Genomic DNA, 19,603 nt, shown 5'->3' on the forward strand with positions numbered 1-19,603 from the left:
TCTATTTATTCATATTTTTTTTCTTTTGCGTTTTACATTTAGTTTAAGTTAACCTTTGAACATATTAGCGATTTCCACAACGCAACACATAGTCAGTGTCTTAGTAAACAGTCTGTTTGACGACTTCAAACTTAAAATACACTGAAAGATGTTTCATATCAAACTGGAAAATTGAAAATCAGGTCATTCGAAACATCGGTTCCCTCGAGGTTTTGGCTCGGTCCCTGGTGACCTCGAGCAATCGCAATTTTACTGGTTCCACCAATTGTACAAACCTTTTCAATGATAGGGTTGTGTTTTTCACACTTTGCCATGTTTTTTAATACTTAATTGAAAGTCTCAACATGTTCATCAACAAAGAAACATACTTAACTTTTGTATTTATTATTTCACATCGGTTTACAATAACCAATTTCAACAAACATCATGGCTAATCTGATTTGACAATTTTCCCTGCGTCCTAACCATGGTATAAGACTGTGTTTTCAGTTTATTTTCTTGAATTTTCACATATTTTTTTCACCAGCTATGGGTGCGTTCTATACACAGACATTTAAGATAGGGTCTTGTTTGTAACAGTAGGGTCTTTTTTATGAAAATAGGACTTTTTTTGTGCAAATCGAGCATTGTTTTGTAAAAATAGGGCCTTCGAGATTGTAAAGATTTTGTTTTTGGCCTTGTCTTGTGGCATCCTTTTTGAAAATGGGGCCATCTTTTTGAAATAAAAGGCCTTGTTTGTGAAAACATAGTCTTAGACTATAAGTTGTGAAATCAAAGTCTTGTTTAAAAAGTGACAAATGACCTTGTTAGTGAAAATAGGGAAAAAAGTCATTGTTTAACGCAATCTACAGTTATAAGTCAGTGATAGATCAACTAAACAGTCTCCTAAAGTGGTGAGAATAAAATTATCACGCCCAATTTGAAATCAATTCAAAATCCCATGAACAATTCTCTCAGGGTCGCACAGTCTTGAGGCTTTTATTTTCTTCTTTATGATGCAACGACCAGCGTGCAATATGCAATTGTAACAAGTCATTCTTTTTCAGAAAAGAAAAGTGTTGATTCTTTTACAGCTTCTATCATGCTGCTAACATTTGTGTTATCAAGCTTCACATGAAATCTAACTAAAATATATACAGGTATACATGTATAATGCAGATCTAAACCAATCAAAAGTATACCTTTAGGCAAGCTTTCAGCTGAAAAATTGGAATAACTAAATGGGTGAAGTTTCTTTATAATTTGTAACTTTCAATTTAATGTCATTTTACTGTGATTATTCCTCACCTTTATATTGGCCTTTCGGACTCAAGGCCTTTTTCAAAATACTTATAAAGGAACTATTTTTAGACTGAACATGGCGAATGTAATGTATCAAATGTCTTTTACTGAAAATGATGTCATAATATAGATTTTAAAGCACATCAAATACACACATGACATTTTATCACAAATTGCATATGTTAATTAATTAAGAGAGCATTATTGGCCATAATGAAATGCAATAATCCAGGACACATCATATGAGAATTAAAATATAATCTAAATGCATCACAAGGTGGCACAGATTAATAAATAGTAATTATTGCCTTTCTTTTCAACTGCTTAGCAATTTTGCTATTCATGAATAGTATACATAATATTAAAAAAATGAAAATGCGTGAAAAACACAGTTAAATAATAATCATTAATATAAATATATTACCTAGGAAAGTTAATATAACAATACTATGTTATAATTAAAATATGGCTATTGCTATATCAAATAGCAGTATCAGGGACCAATATTAGAGACCACCATACTATAAACGTCCTGGAGACTCACAGAACATCAAAACCCAACTAGATGTGTTACTAAGAGGACGATGATTTTTGGTAATATTGGTACATCATTGGTTCATTATAAAACATACCAGGGGCCCTATTCACTAACATCTTGAGGCTGAGTTTGAAACTCAGGCTCAGAAAAAACTTGATTTATAACAGTTTCAAAATATCTATAACATAAAATTATTCAATACAAAAGATTGCAAAACAGATTTTTTGTAGCAGGTTCAACAATTGTTAGCATCTTTGCTCCACTAGCATTTTTACAACAAATTCAAGATTTTGCTTTCTGAGTATGAGTCTCAAATTCAGACTCAAAATGTTAGTGACCAATATTGGCCTGCTATACTTACGAGCGAGCTGTCCATTTTTCGACTGTAGGTTGCTGTCATCTTTTGCTTTTTCTGGTGGGTTTGCCACTGAAACCAAAAATAACCAGAATGTTAAAGATATATGATTAACATGTCTCATTTATAGCACACTGTTTCAGCATCTAAAACTAATATCACAAAGGTATGCAAGAAACCCTGCTGCATACTCATACACAGAATTTATATTCGCAGCATTTCCTACACAGGATTAATGCACACTCACAGCATTTCCTACACAGGATTCATTCTCACAGCATATCATACACAGGATTCATACTCACAGCATTTCCTACACAGGATTTATACTCACAGCATTTCCTACACAGGATTCATACTCACAGCATTTCCTACACAGGATTTATACTCACAGCATTTCCTACACAGGATTCATACTCACATCATTTCATATACTTGATTAAATCTCACAGCATTTCCTACACAGGATTCATACTCACAGCATTTCATACACTGGATTCATTCTCACAGCATTTCCTACACAGGATTAATACTCACAGCATTTCATACACTGGATTCATACTCACAGCATTACATACACTGGATTCATTCTCACAGCATTTCCTACACAGGATTCATACTCACAGCATTTCCTACACAGGATTCATACTCACAGCATTTCATACACTGGATTCATACTCACAGCATTTCCTACACATGATTCATACTCACATCATTTCCTACACAGGATTCATACTCACAGCATTTCATACACTGGATTAAATCTCACAGCATTTCCTAAACAGGATTCATACTCACAGCATTTCCTACACATGATTCATACTCACAGCATTTCCTACACATGATTCATACTCACAGCATTTCCTACACAGGATTCATACTCACAGCATTTCCTACACAGGATCCATACTCACAGCATTTCCTACACAGGATTCATACTCACAGCATTTCCTACACAGGATTCATACTCACATCATTTCATAAACTGGATTAAATCTCACAGCATTTCCTACACAGGATTCATACTCACAGCATTTCATACACTGGATTCATACTCACAGCATTTCATACACTGGGTTCATTCTCACAGCATTTCCTACACAGGATTCATTCTCACAGCATTTCCTACACAGGATTCATACTAAAAGCATTTCATACACTGCATCCATACTCACAGCATTTCCTACACTGGATTCATTCTCACAGCATTTCCTACACAGGATTCATACTCACAGCATTTCCTACACAGGATTCATACTCACAGCATTTCATACACTGGATTCATACTCACAGCATTTCCTACACTGGATTCATTCTCACAGTATTTCCTACACAGGATCCATACTCACAGCATTTCATACACAGGATTCATACTCACAGCATTTCATACACTGGATTCATACTCACAGCATTTCATACACTGGATTTATTCTCACAGCATTTCCTACACATGATTCATTCTCACAGCATTTCCTACACAGGATTCATACTCACAGCAATTCCTACACAGGATTAATACTCGCAGCATTTCATGCACATTCATTCTCACAGCATTTCCTACACAAGATTCATTCTCACAGCATTTCATACACAGGATTCATTCTCACAGCAATTCCTACACAGGATTCATACTCACATCATTTCATACACAGGATTCATTCTCACAGCATTTCATACACAGGATTCATCCACCCAACATTTCATACACAGGATTCATACACCCAGCATTTCATACACAGGATTCATACTCACATCATTTCATATACTGGATTAAATCTCACAGCATTTCCTACACAGGATTCATACTCACAGCATTTCATACACTGGATTCATACTCACAGCATTTCATACACTGGATTCATTCTCACAGCATTTCCTACACAGGATTCATTCTCACAGCATTTCATACACAGGATTCATACTCACAGCAATTCCTACACAGGATTAATACTCGCAGCATTTCATGCACATTCATTCTCACAGCATTTCCTACACATGATTCATTCTCACAGCATTTCATACACAGGATTCATTCACACAGCAATTCCTACTCAGGATTCATACTCACATCATTTCATACACAGGATTCATTCTCACAGCATTTCATACACAGGATTCATACACCCAGCATTTCATACACATTCATTCTCACAACATTTCATATACAGGATTTATTCTCACAGCATTTCATACTCAGGATTCATACTCACAGCATTTCATACACATTCATTCTCACAGCATTTCATACACTGGAATCAAGCTCACAGCATTTTATACACAGGATTCATACTCACAGAATTTCATACACTGGATTCATTCTCACAGCATTTCATACACAGGATTCGTACTCACAGCATTTCATACAATTTCATTCTCACAGCATTTCCTACACAGGATTCATACTCACAGCATTTCATACACATTCATTCTCACAGCATTTCATACACTGGATTCATTCTCACAGCATTTAATACACAAGATTCTTACAGCATTTCATACACAGGATACATTCTCACAGCATTTCATACACTAGATTCATTCTCACAGCATTTCCTACACATGATTCATACTCATGGCATTTCCTACACAGGATTCATACTCACAGCATTTCATACACAGGATTCATTCTCACAGCATTCCATACACAGGATTCATACTCACAGTATTTCATACACTAGATTCATTCTTATAGCATTTCCAACACATGATTCATACTCATGGCATTTCCTACACAGGATTCATACTCACAGCATTTCATACACAGGATTCATTCTCACAGCATTTCATACACAGGATTCATTCTCACAGCATTTCATACACAGAATTTATTCTTACAGCATTCGATACACAGGATTCATACTCACAGCATTTCATATACAGGATCATACTCACAGCTCATCATACACAGGATTCATTCTCACAGCATTTCACACACAGGATTCATTCCCACAGCATTTCCTACACAGGATTCATACTCACAGCATTTCACACACAGGATTCATTCCCACAACATTTTCTACACAGGATTAATACTCACAGTAGTTTATAAACAGGATTCATACTCACAGCATTTCCTACACAGGATTGATACTCACAGCATTTCATACACAGGATTTGTAATCACAGCAGTTCATACACAGGATTCATACTCACAGCATTTCCTACACAGGATTCGTAATCACAGCAGTTCATACACAGGATTAATACTCACAGCATTTCATACACAGGATTTGTAATCACAGCAGTTCATACACAGGATTAGTACTAACAGCATTTCATGCACAGGATTCATACTCACAGTATTTCACACCGGATTCATTCTCACAGCATTTCCTACACAGGATTAATACTCACAGTATTTCTTACACAGGATTCATACTCACAGTAGTTCATACACAGGTTTCATTCTCACAGCATTTCATACAAAGGATTCATAATCACAGCATTTCATACACAGGATTCGTACTAACAGCATTTCATACACAGGATTAATACTCACAGCATATCATACACAGGATTAATACTCACAGCATTTCATACACAGGATTAATACTCACAGCATTTCATACACAGGATTCGTACTCACAGCATTTCATACACAGGATTCGTACTCACAGGATTTCATACACATGATTCGTACTCACAGCATTTCATACACTGGATTCGTTATCACATCATTTCATACACAGGATTAATACTCACAGCATTTCATACACAGGATTCGTAATCAAAGCAGTTCATACACAGGATTTGTACTCACAGCATTTCATAGACAGGATTCATTCTCACAGGAGTTCATACAAAGGATTCGTACAAACAGCATTTGATACACAGGATTCGTACAAACAGCATTTCATACACAGGATTAATACTCACAGTATTTCTTACACAGGATTCATAGTCACAGTAGTTCATACACACAGCATTTCATAAAAAGGATTCATAATCACAGCATTTCATACACAGGATTCGTACTAACAGGATTTCATACACAGGATTAAAACTCACAGCATTTCATACACAGGATTAATACTCACAGCATTTCATACACAGGATTAATACTCACAGCATTTCATACACAGGATTAATACTCACAACATTTCATACACAGGATTAATACTCACAGCATTTCATACACAGGATTCGTTATCACAGCATTTCATACACATGATTCGTACTCACAGCATTTCATACACAGGATTCGTACTCACAGGATTTCATACACTTGATTCGTACTCACAGCATTTCATACACTGGATTCGTTATCACATCATTTCATACACAGGATTAATACTCACAGCATTTCATTCACAGGATTCGTAATCAAAGCAGTTCATACACAGGATTTGTACTCACAGCATTTCATACACAGGATTCATTCTCACAGCAGTTCATACACAGGATTCGTACAAACAGCATTTCATACACAGGATTCGTACAAACAGCATTTCATACACAGGATTCGTACTCACAGCATTTCAAACACAGGATTCATACTCATAGCATTTCCTACACAGGATTCATACTCATAGCTCAAGCTTTGCCTACGCAGAATCTGTGTGATACCCTATTTGGAGATCATGAGTGGTGTTCCTGTCCATTAAAGGTAACCTGTCCCTTCCAGATAGGTTGTTTTTTCTATTGCACCACAAGTTGAGCCACTGATTTGTCATTGAAAATACTTGTTAATTGATTGTCAAACATTAAACCCTGTGAAGGCCATAATCAAATGTTTCCTAGTGACAAGGAGCACTGCATGAACATATATTTTTTTTACTCAAAATCACTGTAAACTTAAACTCAAATGGAAGAACATGGAAAGTAACAGTGGTTCAAAGTCTAAACTGATGTTAAATATTAGTTTTACTGTTTCAAAATAGAAGAATTGTCATCTGCTCCAGTTATTTGTTGTTTCGTGAAGGTCCAATATTGGCGGTAATGCACAGGGTGTTCATGCAGGGGTATTTTAGGTAGTGGGCAACTAGGAATCATCACTCGTGTGTATTTTTATTGTAAGCGTGAACACGTTAGTGAAATATGTTTGGTCCCAACCACCCACCCGTTTATATTGTATGATATTATAATTGTCAACAATGATATTCTCTACATACAGGTGGCAGTTTTATCCAGCATTAACAGATAGATTTTCTGAGTAGTCTGTATCAATTTGTTGTTATGTTATTATTTAGTTTCATTTCAGATGATTTGAGTGACCCGGTCTGTTTGTGGCGCTGCGTTTATAACATTATCTGTGGTTTGAAAATTGTGTTTTGGGGGAAAAGTTTCCTGATGATTTCACATTTGACAAAGCGGCACCCATATGATACTACTTCCATCTCACACAGTTCAACTAGAGAACAACTTTTTTAAATTGATCTGTACGTTTGCTGCCAATAACAAGCCATGTTCCTATTTAATGTTGTTGTTTTTGTAATATGAAGTAGCCTGTGTTGTCGGATAAATTTGTTGAAAATATAGAAATGTTATGTCTAGTCTGTGGTGTTGAAATTCACAATTTGAAGAAGTCTAGTTTAAGATGTCTGAGATATATAGAATATTTTGATTAGGAAAAAATAGTTTCACTAAGAATACTTACGTGAGCAAAATAAATCAATACAACTTAAAATCATTTTTGCCATCAATGCACTAAGAATACAACCTACATTTTCAGCCAAAGAAATTGCAGATTAAGTAGTAGACTTAATCATGAAGAACGTAAACTTTCGTGCGTCTTTAAAGGTCCGCCTACTGCCAATCATCAGATACACACTTCCAGCGTCAGATTTTGCATTGACAATGTATCAGCCAATAAGGTTGTATTCTAAGCTAAGCTCACTCCACCCATTCTTAGTCATTAAGAATTCACTTCATGTCATCTAACTATTACATAATTATCAATATTCAAACACTTGAGGTATGTCAATGCAGCATGTTCAAGGATGTGCGCTGAATACAGTTGTGAATCAAAATGTAGGTTATATTCTAAGCGAGTTTAGCAGATACATTGGTCAAGGAAGACTTGGCTCTGACTCAGTGCGCTCTCTGACTTGGCTCTGACTCAGTGCGCTCCCTGACTTGGCTCTGACTCAGTGCGCTCCCTGTGCTTGCTCCAACCCTTCTAAACGAAATAGTTTTTATTTAACTATAATTTTCCCACTATTATATCTCAAAAGTTTGGTTCAGTATTGGTTTTCAGGAAGAATTTAACCAGTAAAAAACATAATTTGATATGTTGGGAACATGACGGAAGCGGTAACACAAGGTTTGAATCTGAGATGTATGAGACAATTATTAAGGACAAAAATTGCATAAAGCATATCTAATTGCAACTACAATAGTATAATTATTCTGAACTCTTTTGATCATGAGAAATTCTATAACTGTATAAAAATGTTGTCCACCACTCAGCCCTGGTTTCAAAGTTCATCTTGTGCACCAGACACAACAATGTAACACATCAATGTTCAGTTCTGAATAAACCAGTTTTGGTAAATTCTATTTTGTGCACCAATCTTGACAGCCTGCCAATATAAGACATAAATGAAGTTATAGGCCCATGGGAAAGAATTTAATACAATATACATTGATTTCTTTGTATATTTGATTAAGTTTAATTTCCATTCGTTCCTGTTGGATGAGATTCGGTCAGTTTTACAAGCACGCAAAGGGTCGATTTAATGCTTTTCGCTGCCTCTCATTGGAATTAATTTGTCACAGTTTGTGGTCTAAGAAACTCTAGCAATCCTTTGCTAGAGGAACATGCCATGGTAAATAGGATGAGAGTTTATACAGTAATAATTAGATGCCTCCAGGATGCCACATCTTTTGGGATACATGTTTGCAATTTTCAATGGACAAGGGTATATGGATATATTTTTAGATTGTAAGAAAAGATGCTACTTATATATAAAACATTTCTTTCAACTTTCTTTACTCTATGTTGAAACAGAACCGTTTTGATGTCCGTGAATAGTTAAACAATCAATCCATATACCATTTTCATACAGAAATTTTGGCCATACAACTTTAATGGTAATCTTCAAACTTATTCTCTTCCTTTCAATACTGGTCACTAGTCAAGCACAATGGGTTTTTTCCTTTTTTTACTCAATTGGTTCTGGTTTTTAATATCGCATTTTTGGCTATGATTGCCAAGGGTTGAGTCAATTGCAGTAATGCTTCGCGAATTGTGAATACGTCCAGGGTAATTCGTAGCTTGATTTCATAACTCGGTCAACTATTCAAATGTCATCCCCCCAACTCGGAACAACAGTTTTGAATGTTTCCAAAATAACCAGGAAAAATCGGTAAACTGATTAAAGAGTACTCCTGTCCTGTCGGTACAGTTTCCAATTTGTTTGCCTCATGCATCATAATTTACAAATAACTGTTTTTAATATTTTATCGAAAATAACTTAATCTGCATTAAGAGATGAATTAGAAAGGTATTATGAAAATGCAAAGAAAAGAGTTTGTTGAGATGGCAACAGGAGAATAATACAAGAGATGTTTGTCGAACATTATGCCCCCTGAGCGCCATGTTGTCAAGAACATTTGAACAATTGAATAAAATAAACATTGACCGAAATGACAGCTGATTTGTCATTGACATTGGATGTCTTTGAGGCAGTTTTAAGATTATGACCATTCAAGGGTAGTCGATACAGTTTTCAGTCATGTGCATATGATGACTGATTATTTGCAGATTAACATGTATCCTCTTAGCAGCAGAGAATATGTAAATATGAAGTCATTTTAATGACCAATATGAGTTGTGACCTTCACCTTTGACCCTATGACCTCATAAAAATAATGGTCATCTACTAGTCACAGTGACCAACTTAATGTCAAGTTTGAGGGCCATGGGTACAGGCATTGGAGAGTTATCACACACAGACAAGTTTTTTGCTTTCAAGGTCCCTGTGAACTTGACCTTTGACCCGATTACCCCTAAAATCAAAAGCTTTGGTCTAACGACGGACAGACTGACCAACCAGCTGACCGACCTACTGACCAACATGTGCAAAACAATATAACACCTCTACTTTGAAGGGGGACATAATGATATAAATGAAGACGGACAACAGGTTAATTGTACTGTCATATTGACCATCTGAGCATGGCTCTTACTGTCCCTATTCTGCTTCAATAGGCTCCTATGTACAAAGCCTTCATGTATGTGCCGAATTTGGTTCATTACCCTAAGATTTTGTGATTAAATGACCAAGGGAGGGCCATTTATTGCTCTACTAGTGACATGGGTGTTTATCGGGAGGAATATAAAGAACATGGAATGAATTATTGGTGATTTACCCACAATGTGAATGCAAATAACAGCAATATATGTATGACTATTAATCTGTTACTACATGTTATGGCCCCATCTTTTCTACACTGACACTACTGTACCAGTCCCTGGACATTATACATGATAAACTATGCCTACTCGATGTCCAAAACTGAGTTATCCAACGCTTCCATGTTAAGAGCCGTGGTAAGCAGTAACACGGATGTAATGGATCATTACATGAAATTCCAAATCAGTTGTCTAAAACAATTCTTTTTTATTCAAACTGATGTGAAGAACTGAAGCATTACTTATATAGCAAGCAAGTTCATTCACAGTCTTCAGTTGTAATTTGTGCCTGATTCTAAGAATAATTGTTATAAATAATAATGAATGAAATAGGGTTTCATACGATGCTCAACGGTTTTAGCTACAATTAAGATGCTATTCCAGTTTGATTTACATGACGATTATTTTAAATAGAAAGTGGTGAAAAGACCCAACAATAAATGATCAACTATGGTTATCTTTACAATTGACAATGCTGCTGACTTATGTTATGTTTCTATTTTATTCCTATGGCAATGCTGTGATCAAATGCAAAGGCAATGTCATCAATCATTGAGTTAAGTCAAGATAATTTTCATTGTATAGATCCCGTCATAGATAAAGTGTTGAACATCTTATGAAACAGTGCTAAAATTTTGCATTGCAAAATTGACTTTAGTTAGAACCAATGCTATTGGTGAGTTGATATGAATGTACCCGGTATTATATATATTAGTAAATATTAATAAACGATTATGTGATGGAAATGTCAACAACACATGCAATATTACAAAATGAATCCAAAGTATCATAATTATAGACAAATTAAATCAGTTCTTACACCATTGAAAACACGCCTATTTGTAAGTACTGTGTCATACATTTTGGAGGACATCTTTGACACAATGTTGAACTTTGTATGGTCCAAAGTGCTCTATAGTTACATAAAATAATGCTTGTAAAATACAAACAATATCAGTAATTTGATTTCTGACAATACCAGTACAGCCAATGCACACATTTAAATATATCATCATAGGATCATTTGGCGGCCATCTTGGACTCCATTTTGATTTTGTCCAAAAGGCTGTTTGAATAAAAAAAAATGTATTATTTAATGAAAGCAATATTATAAAGCTAATTTTGGACAAAGCATCAAAGCAAATTGGGAAGTTCAAATATTAAATTCTACATTTTTCTACTAAATACTCATTACATGTAGGACAATAACAAGCGCACTGAAATATGTGCTAAAGCTCTCGATACATACCAAATAATATAATGTGGGTCTATCAATCAAGAAAACTGGCATGGTTTCCTATGCAAAACAGAAAAAGTGTGCCTGTTTTATTAAATCTATGGTTATTTATATATTTAAGTTTACTTTGGTGGCCATCTTGGACGCCATGTTGGTTTGTATACATGTATTGTCAGGATTAGATTATATGCAATAGGTATTGTACCAATGCACTATTAAAGGTAAAAGCACTAACTACCGATTAAAAATTACAGTATTCGCAACAAAACCCAAGTAATTTTTCAGTTTTTTTTGGTTCGGTGGACATTTTGTTTATCTTAAAAAATAATAGAAGTATATATAAAACACATCAAAGGTAGTGTGACGTCATCAAACAGATTCTTGTAGAAGATGATCTAGGCTACCAGAATATGCTAAACATTTTCTATACATCTGACCATGCTAGACAAGGTTTGGGTAAAATACCCAATTTAACTACAGACTATATGAGGTGAAGAGCAATATTCCTTTCCAGTTATATAGATTTACTGTGGCTGTCAGAGTGAATAAGTCATGCCCGACAGTGATAAAACCCTACGGACAACACACGAGAAATTTCGCCACCATATATGAATAATAAGAATGTCTCTTTTCCAGATTATAATCAGTTTTGATATTTACAAACATGTGTTATGACTATGGCATATATACAAGTTAGTTATTATACGCATGTCATTCTAGATGTGCAATTGTCTTAATTTTGAGATAATTTTGTATTCTTGGACCCAATGAAAAATGCTTACCATGAATGCAAACCTAAAGCCTCATCAACTCCAACATTGTGATCAAGATGACATATGAGCCGCATCGCGCGATTTAGGGCCTTCGGACATATATTTGTTATTATAATGTTTTATAGTATTTAAATAAAATAATATTTCAGAAAGTATTTCTGAAAATTCCATGATGATATCACTTAAATTGCGCAAGATACGTATTTACAAGTGAGACCATGTATTGCGCATTTCTAATTCTAAATTTGACGTCATTCACGGGACATCGTTACGAAAGCAAAATACTTCAAATGACGTATCAGTATTACAACTAGCTTATAATTTTAACTATTTTCTTAATACATAATCTTTCAGGAACATGAATTAATATAAAAATGATGAATCATTTTTGTATTTTTAATTCATTTGGCTGTTGTAAGACAGACTATTAATGCAATCAAAATAATTAGGGACAAAATCCATGGTTGGTATGGAAACATGAGTGAACCAATGGTCATAAATCAATGAGAAAATGATGCTTCAATGACAATCCTTTAAAAGAAAAAAGCCTGGAAGAAATTGATATACATAGAAAAATTCATTATTTTTGGCATTTTTTATCAATGATTATTTCATTTGTAATAATTATGTCCGAATGCCCAAAATCGCGCGATGCGGCTCATATGATCTGCAAAATAGTTTTAGGTCTCGAAAAGTTTTGCTGAGATTGCTTCAAGGTTACAGAGCCGTTGCAAAATGAAGTTGGTGGCAACCAGTCTTTTGAGCATGCACTGATAGGCCTCAGCCAGTTTCAAGCCTATTTCTGCGTCTACGTGAATAGTTGCTGATTTATTAATGAAATCTGCAAAACATATTGCTAAATATATCAGCAATCATAACAATCATTCTCCAACTAATGAGCAGAAATGGTTGCACTGCCATCAAATATTACAATTAACAACAATTTTTTAGTTTAAGTTCCTTCAAATCACACATATGCCTGGCACATCCAATTTATAATCTACCGAAGGCCAATGAAATGCACCATTATTCCCATCTATCGCCTCAATAAACTACAAACATTTCTCCAACAATCTATGATAATTCTACTAGCCTTCCATAGCAAGAAAGGAGTTCATGACTTTCTTCTGTCACATATCTGTACAATGTCAATCTTATTTATGAAATTTGTATGATTCCAACATTTTTTAAAAAGCCGTACAATGTATGTAAAATCATGGCTTCTGGTAACATGCCTACAGACCCAGTACAAACTTTTAAAGAGGATGCAACCTTAGGATATCATTACGGACTTGCAAACAAGTTGTGCAGAGCTCTGACATACTTGTACAATGCATGTGTGTTGGTACGACTCTCAGGTGGTGTCCGCATGGTGTCCGTATGACAAGAATAAACCAGTTCGGTGATATAAGAAAAATTATCCTTTTTAGCTTTAAGTCAGCCAAATTGAATACATCTATTAATTATAAATGAAGAAACATCAAGATGTCTCCAGAAGGATAGAGTGCTACTAATAGAAAAGGAAAGGGGAGGGCGCCAATGAAAATGCCCAGGCCTGCATGATTCAGAAGTAGGCCTAGAAATGGACGTTACACTGATCAGGCTATAGAGGGTACAGCAGAATGAGCCGTAACCACAGTACAGCAAAAATAACACACTGCAGGCCCCATGTGGACATCTCAATTGCCCTGCCCCATGACTGTTGTTATATACAGACATTGTACTTTCACTGTGCGACTCTCCTGAAATAATTGTTCAAGCAGCTCTTACAGGCCTCTTACAGGCCCCGCGGTATTCCAGTTTGGCAAGGACATCGTGTGATGTTCGTTCGAACTCCACCAGGGTCCGTACCAACTCCACTGGAGCCCTTACGAGCTCCACAGGGACCAATCAATTCCGAGCTCCACTTTGTCCCTTACAAGCTCCATTAGGGCCCGTACGATCTCTTTCAGGGTCCATATGAGCTGCTACTGACTTTGAAAATTCTAGGAGCTAGGTGAAACGATGTACATACAGACTCCATTCAATTTGCAAACTTTTGACTGAAAACTACTTGTTCATAGCTGATAGCATGGATGCGACTTAGTATTATAATCAAACCAGTAAACATTATTTTGTCATGGAATGGGAATTTCACGGTGTGAAGCCCAAGATGTCCATTTGCAAAGTGCCAGTTTCCTGTTGGAAATAATTAAGCATTCTACTTTTTGTTGAGGCATGTTAAAAAATAGCCTTCATAAATTCATAAAAAGCTGTGTGTGTTACGCTGTCTGACGTCTCAAAGTTGTTCATTCTAAATAAAAAAGAACATAAAGGTTGCCAGGATGTCAAATTGAATAAAAAATTGCTCAATCAAAAGTCAACAGGTACAATAAGACTTTGGGTGAAAATGTGGTTTGTTTTCATTGTGATAGTATACGAATGTCCAAAACATTGAGGACCTAAGTTTTATTTCAAGAAAAATACTGTGGATAAAACACAATTGACTAGAATTTACTCAGAAACCATTTGCAATACCGTCTATAGAAACTATGAAGTTACATAAAATAATGATGAAATAATACTCAGATTCAAGATTCAAAATAGCCACTGTTGGATTACCTGTGACAGCCAGCGAAGGTCGCGCCTTTGAACACCTGTAATAAAAGCTGATTCCTGACAAATATAGGCACATTATTGGAAATTACACCAGATGTTAACAATGAATAGATATGGTTACAATTAGCATTCAATTAACACTTGAACATACTGGCATACTGGTAAAAAAACAACAACAATTTAAATTCATTGTTGACTGTCTGACCTTACTGTACTGCTTGCACAACAGCCAGCTCGCACCAACAGCAAGCTCGCACCAACAGTCAGCTCGCACCTACAGCCAGCTTGCACCAATAGCGAGCTTGCACCAATAGCCAGCTTGCACCAACAGCCAGCTTGCACCAACAGCCAGCTCACACCAACAGCCAGCTTGCACCAACACACCAACAGCCAGCTTGCACCAACACACCAACAGCCAGCTCACACAAACATCCAGCTTGCACCAACAGCGAGCTTATACCAACAGTCAGCTCGCACAAACAGCCAGCTTGCACCAACAGACCAACAGCCAGCTTGCACCAACAGCCAGCTCACACCAACAGCCAGCTTGCACCAACAGCCAGCTTGCATAACAGCCAGCTCGCACCAACAGCCAGCTTGCACCAACACCAGCCTGCACCAACAGCCAGCTCGCACCAACACACCAACAGCCAGCTCGCACCAACAGCCAGCTTGCACCAACAGCCAGCTCACACCAACAGCCAGCTTGCACCAACAGCCAGCTTGCACCAACAGCCAGCTTGCACCAACAGCCAGCTCCCACCAACAGCAAGCTCCCACCAACAGCCAGCTCCCACCAACAGTCAGCTCCCACCAACAGTCAGCTCCCACCAACAGCAAGCTCCCACCAACAGCAAGCTCCCACCAACAGCCAGCTCCCACCAACAGTCAGCTTGCACCAACAGCCAGCTTGCACCAACAGCCAGCTCCCACCAACAGCAAGCTCCCACCAACAGCCAGCTCCCACCAACAGCCAGCTTGCACCAACAGCCAGCTGGCACCAACAGCCAGCCCCCACCAACAGCCAGCTTGCACAAATATCGTTGGCGCCTGTCCAGGGAGAAAATGAGGATGTCCCAGACTGCTGACTTTGTGAGACAAACGTTGTTCATTCTGAACTCGGATTGTAGTATGTTAATTGTACAGTCCAATGAAAATGTCCAAGTAAATGTCTTTACTTACACATGCACAATAAATCTTCCATAACAATATCCTAAACAGAGACATTAACAAAAGTCTTCGTTCTACCTGACCAGACGTTGTCCTTGACGGAATGCTGCCTGGTTGAAAAATTATATACCAGCAATCATGAAACAGAAACATGTCCTGTATGTGGCTCTCTGTAATATTGTTATACTGTGTTCATTCATGTTTTATTTTATGAAATTAACAACTTATGAACATTTTGCTGTTCTCCAGCATCAAAAGACACAATTTTTTCAAAACCAAAGCAGTTGCGATTTGAACTTTTGCAGAAAATTACATCATTATTACTTCATGATACAGGTAATAATGTTTATGCTTCAATAAGCTCCATAAAAATTGTGTTGGAAACTGCATTTACTTAAATATCTGGACTGCGCCAGGTGTCCATAATATATATTAATGAGAAATTTTCATTCATTTCACAACATACTTATATGAACCGTCATTCTATTTAATGTTGACAAAGCAAAATCAAAGGATTCAAACACTGAAATCTTCTTGAATATATTTTCTGAAAGTGTCCAATTCAAGGTTGTGAAAACTTTTTTTTTTTCTGAGAATGATTCTATTATTATAATAAGTTATCTGTGAGCTTTTAGTAAGGTATACTACAACTAAAAATGAAGACAATAAGATTATGTAAACTCTGAGGCCAATATAATTAAAGATACCAGAATTATTTTCTTAGAATAATTCCTTTGGAGAAATTGAAGGATGTGCTTGATCTATAGCATGGCCAATCTTATAATAGAAAACATTAGGAGACATTAAAGCATAGACAATCTACCTACTTTGTCACGGAAATAATGACCATTTTGGTATGGTCCAATTTGTCACTGTATACCGACAATTTATCTATTGTTCTATCCAGGAAATTATTCTGATTTTTCAAGCAAGAACAAAAGATAAGCTCCAGAAAGTATGGTCATTTTTCTTGTGACATACATAAGGAAATAAGGCAGCTTTCTTGTCTACCAATGCAGCATTGAGAAACTCAGGTTATTTGTTTTGCATGTTATTACTAAATATTATTTATTTGGTGGTGTATATGAAATTCATTATTTATCTGACCTTGCCAGACTTGAATGATTAATTTTCATATATATTTTTGGGGGGCTTTTCACTTACTTTGGTTATTATGAAAAATTAAAAAATTGTATTTATTGTTGGCATGCTCACCGGAATATTACTATTTTTTAAAATTCAATATTTGGTAGAACAAAAAAATTACTATGTGTAGCCTTATATGAATGATTATGTTTGCAACTATAACAGCTTCCTAAAGCAAGCATTCCAGACCAACATCAAAGACAAAATAAACTGTGAATGACATTTACATGTAATTATTCTACAGCATTTTACAGCACAAAATTTACAACAGTTCATCAACTTACTTTTAGACATCATCACGACTTGGAGACAATATATTGTTTTCTCACTATTTCTTTATCATTTCACATATTGTATTGACACTATAAATACGCAGTCCTTTTTCAAAACCTCATCCATCAATGGTTTCCCTGAGTGTTCTAAAATAATAGTAACAATCTGGGTATGTAGCTTATAATTTCCTATAATATTTCAAAGATATGTACTGTTGCTGTCCGACAATCTTCCACAAATTACTCACAAAAAAACAAGTAAGGATAATATTTGCATCTGTGGAACAATATTAAGCTCTGTTAACAGTCTCCAATAGTGTTCCCAACATTATATCTCCGATCAATTCACAACAGATGCTCTTATAGTAAAGGAAGATATGAGTGTTCAGCATGCTCATTTGGTCAATCAAATACCCACAATGCAAAATAAGGTGAAATCTATATAAGATTATATAAAAAATTTAAGTCAAAGAAAAAATCAAATAAAAGCAATTTATCACTGATGAAAAATTTAATTTACTGTTAAAAATAAAAATCCTGTAGTAAGCTTAAATAATTATATTTCTCTCTGAAAAACAAACATGGGATAAGTAAAGCTGTAATATTTTACAACTTCAATTTTTCTTGTTTGTCTTTTTGGATGACTTGTAAAACAGAAGACAGATAAATGGCCACTGAACTGAACAGAAAATGGCCAGTTGTAGAAGTGCAACCTTGAACTTGGAATATGTTTGAATGGGGAATGTGTAGAGAACACTTTCTTGACCAAGGAGAGGGGCAGGTAAAAGGGGCAGTGGTAGAAGTGTGATCTTGAATGTGGAATTGGGTTGAATGGGGAATGTGTAGAGAACACTGTCTTGACAAAGGAGAGGGGCAGGTAAAAGGGGCAGTAGTGGAAGCGCGACCTTGACCTTGGAAGTGGGTTGAATGGGGAATGATATGAGAACCCTGTTCTAACAATTTTGAAAGGTTGAGGAAAGGGGATGTTGATGGGTGACCTTCGAACCTTGGAATGAGGAGAAATGGGAGAACCATGTTTTGATGATGGGGGAGGGATGTGCTGGCACCCTTTTATAGATCAGGACAATGATCAGAATATTTGTACCATCTATCAGGGAAATCTATGTTTATAACAGGAAGCCAAAGAGCAAATCCTGTTGGTCATTTTCAATTAAAGTAATTTCTCTGAATAAATCCATACACTCCATTTTCCTATCCAATTACAGCGGACTTTACATCTCTGCTTGTAATTCCATTCTCCAATGGGTTAGGTTCTTGACCTTAGATAATGGCTTAGCAGGACAAAACAGTCAAATCACTTATGAGATTTTTGTCTTGTTATCACAGCAGTACCGTTAGATTTATGGCAATTGTTTATTTACTTCCTTTTCTCCCTGCTTAATTCTTCTATCATTATATGTAAAGGTATTTCAAAACCCTTTGTCCATCAGTGTCATATACTCTGTTTATATGACCAACATTTGCCCCTGGAGTAGATTTGCCCTTGCAAATTGCCCCTGAGGTATTTTTTAGGACTGTATATTGTCTATTAAACAAGAGCTTTCAGATAGGGCACTCATATTTCACTGCTTTTTTGTAATACATAGGTTTGATGGCCGAGAAGCCATATATAAAGTTTCAATGTAATACATGTACAAACCAGTGTTCCACTTTGTATCACATAGGTTTCTCTCCATTTTTTAACCCCATTAATTATCTTTTGAAAAGGGGTAGAACACATATTAGTATTTCTCATAAAAATTAATTAAGTTATATGTTAAACAAATAAAGTGATTTTTTTTTTTAATTTATAAAATGACTAATATGAAAAACCAAAACCAACACAGTATTAAAGTTATCTATCAAAGCAAATATAT

At 35.9% G+C, this 19,603-nt stretch overlaps 1 protein-coding gene across 13 annotated transcripts in view; it reads right to left on the reverse strand.

The window, feature by feature from the left end:
- The window catches only part of LOC128241542 (dual specificity calcium/calmodulin-dependent 3',5'-cyclic nucleotide phosphodiesterase 1-like), a 370,992-nt gene that overhangs the window by 29,250 nt on the left and 322,139 nt on the right, over window positions 1-19,603 (reverse strand). For 8 of the 13 annotated variants that reach the window (XM_052958533.1, XM_052958535.1, XM_052958529.1 and 5 more), the window contains 2 exons: window positions 2,181-2,246; window positions 1,182-1,199 (listed from right to left, as the gene is read on the reverse strand). In XM_052958533.1, the coding sequence (XP_052814493.1) occupies window positions 1,182-1,199; window positions 2,181-2,246 (84 nt within the window). Of the gene's footprint in view, window positions 1-1,181; window positions 1,200-2,180; window positions 2,247-17,738; window positions 17,815-19,603 lie in introns of those variants that run through there. The other 5 variants (XM_052958537.1, XM_052958536.1, XM_052958528.1 and 2 more) reach the window with 3 other exon arrangements.

Source organism: Mya arenaria, chromosome 7, assembly GCF_026914265.1.
Source record: "Mya arenaria isolate MELC-2E11 chromosome 7, ASM2691426v1".
NCBI classification, from domain to species: domain Eukaryota; kingdom Metazoa; phylum Mollusca; class Bivalvia; order Myida; family Myidae; genus Mya; species Mya arenaria.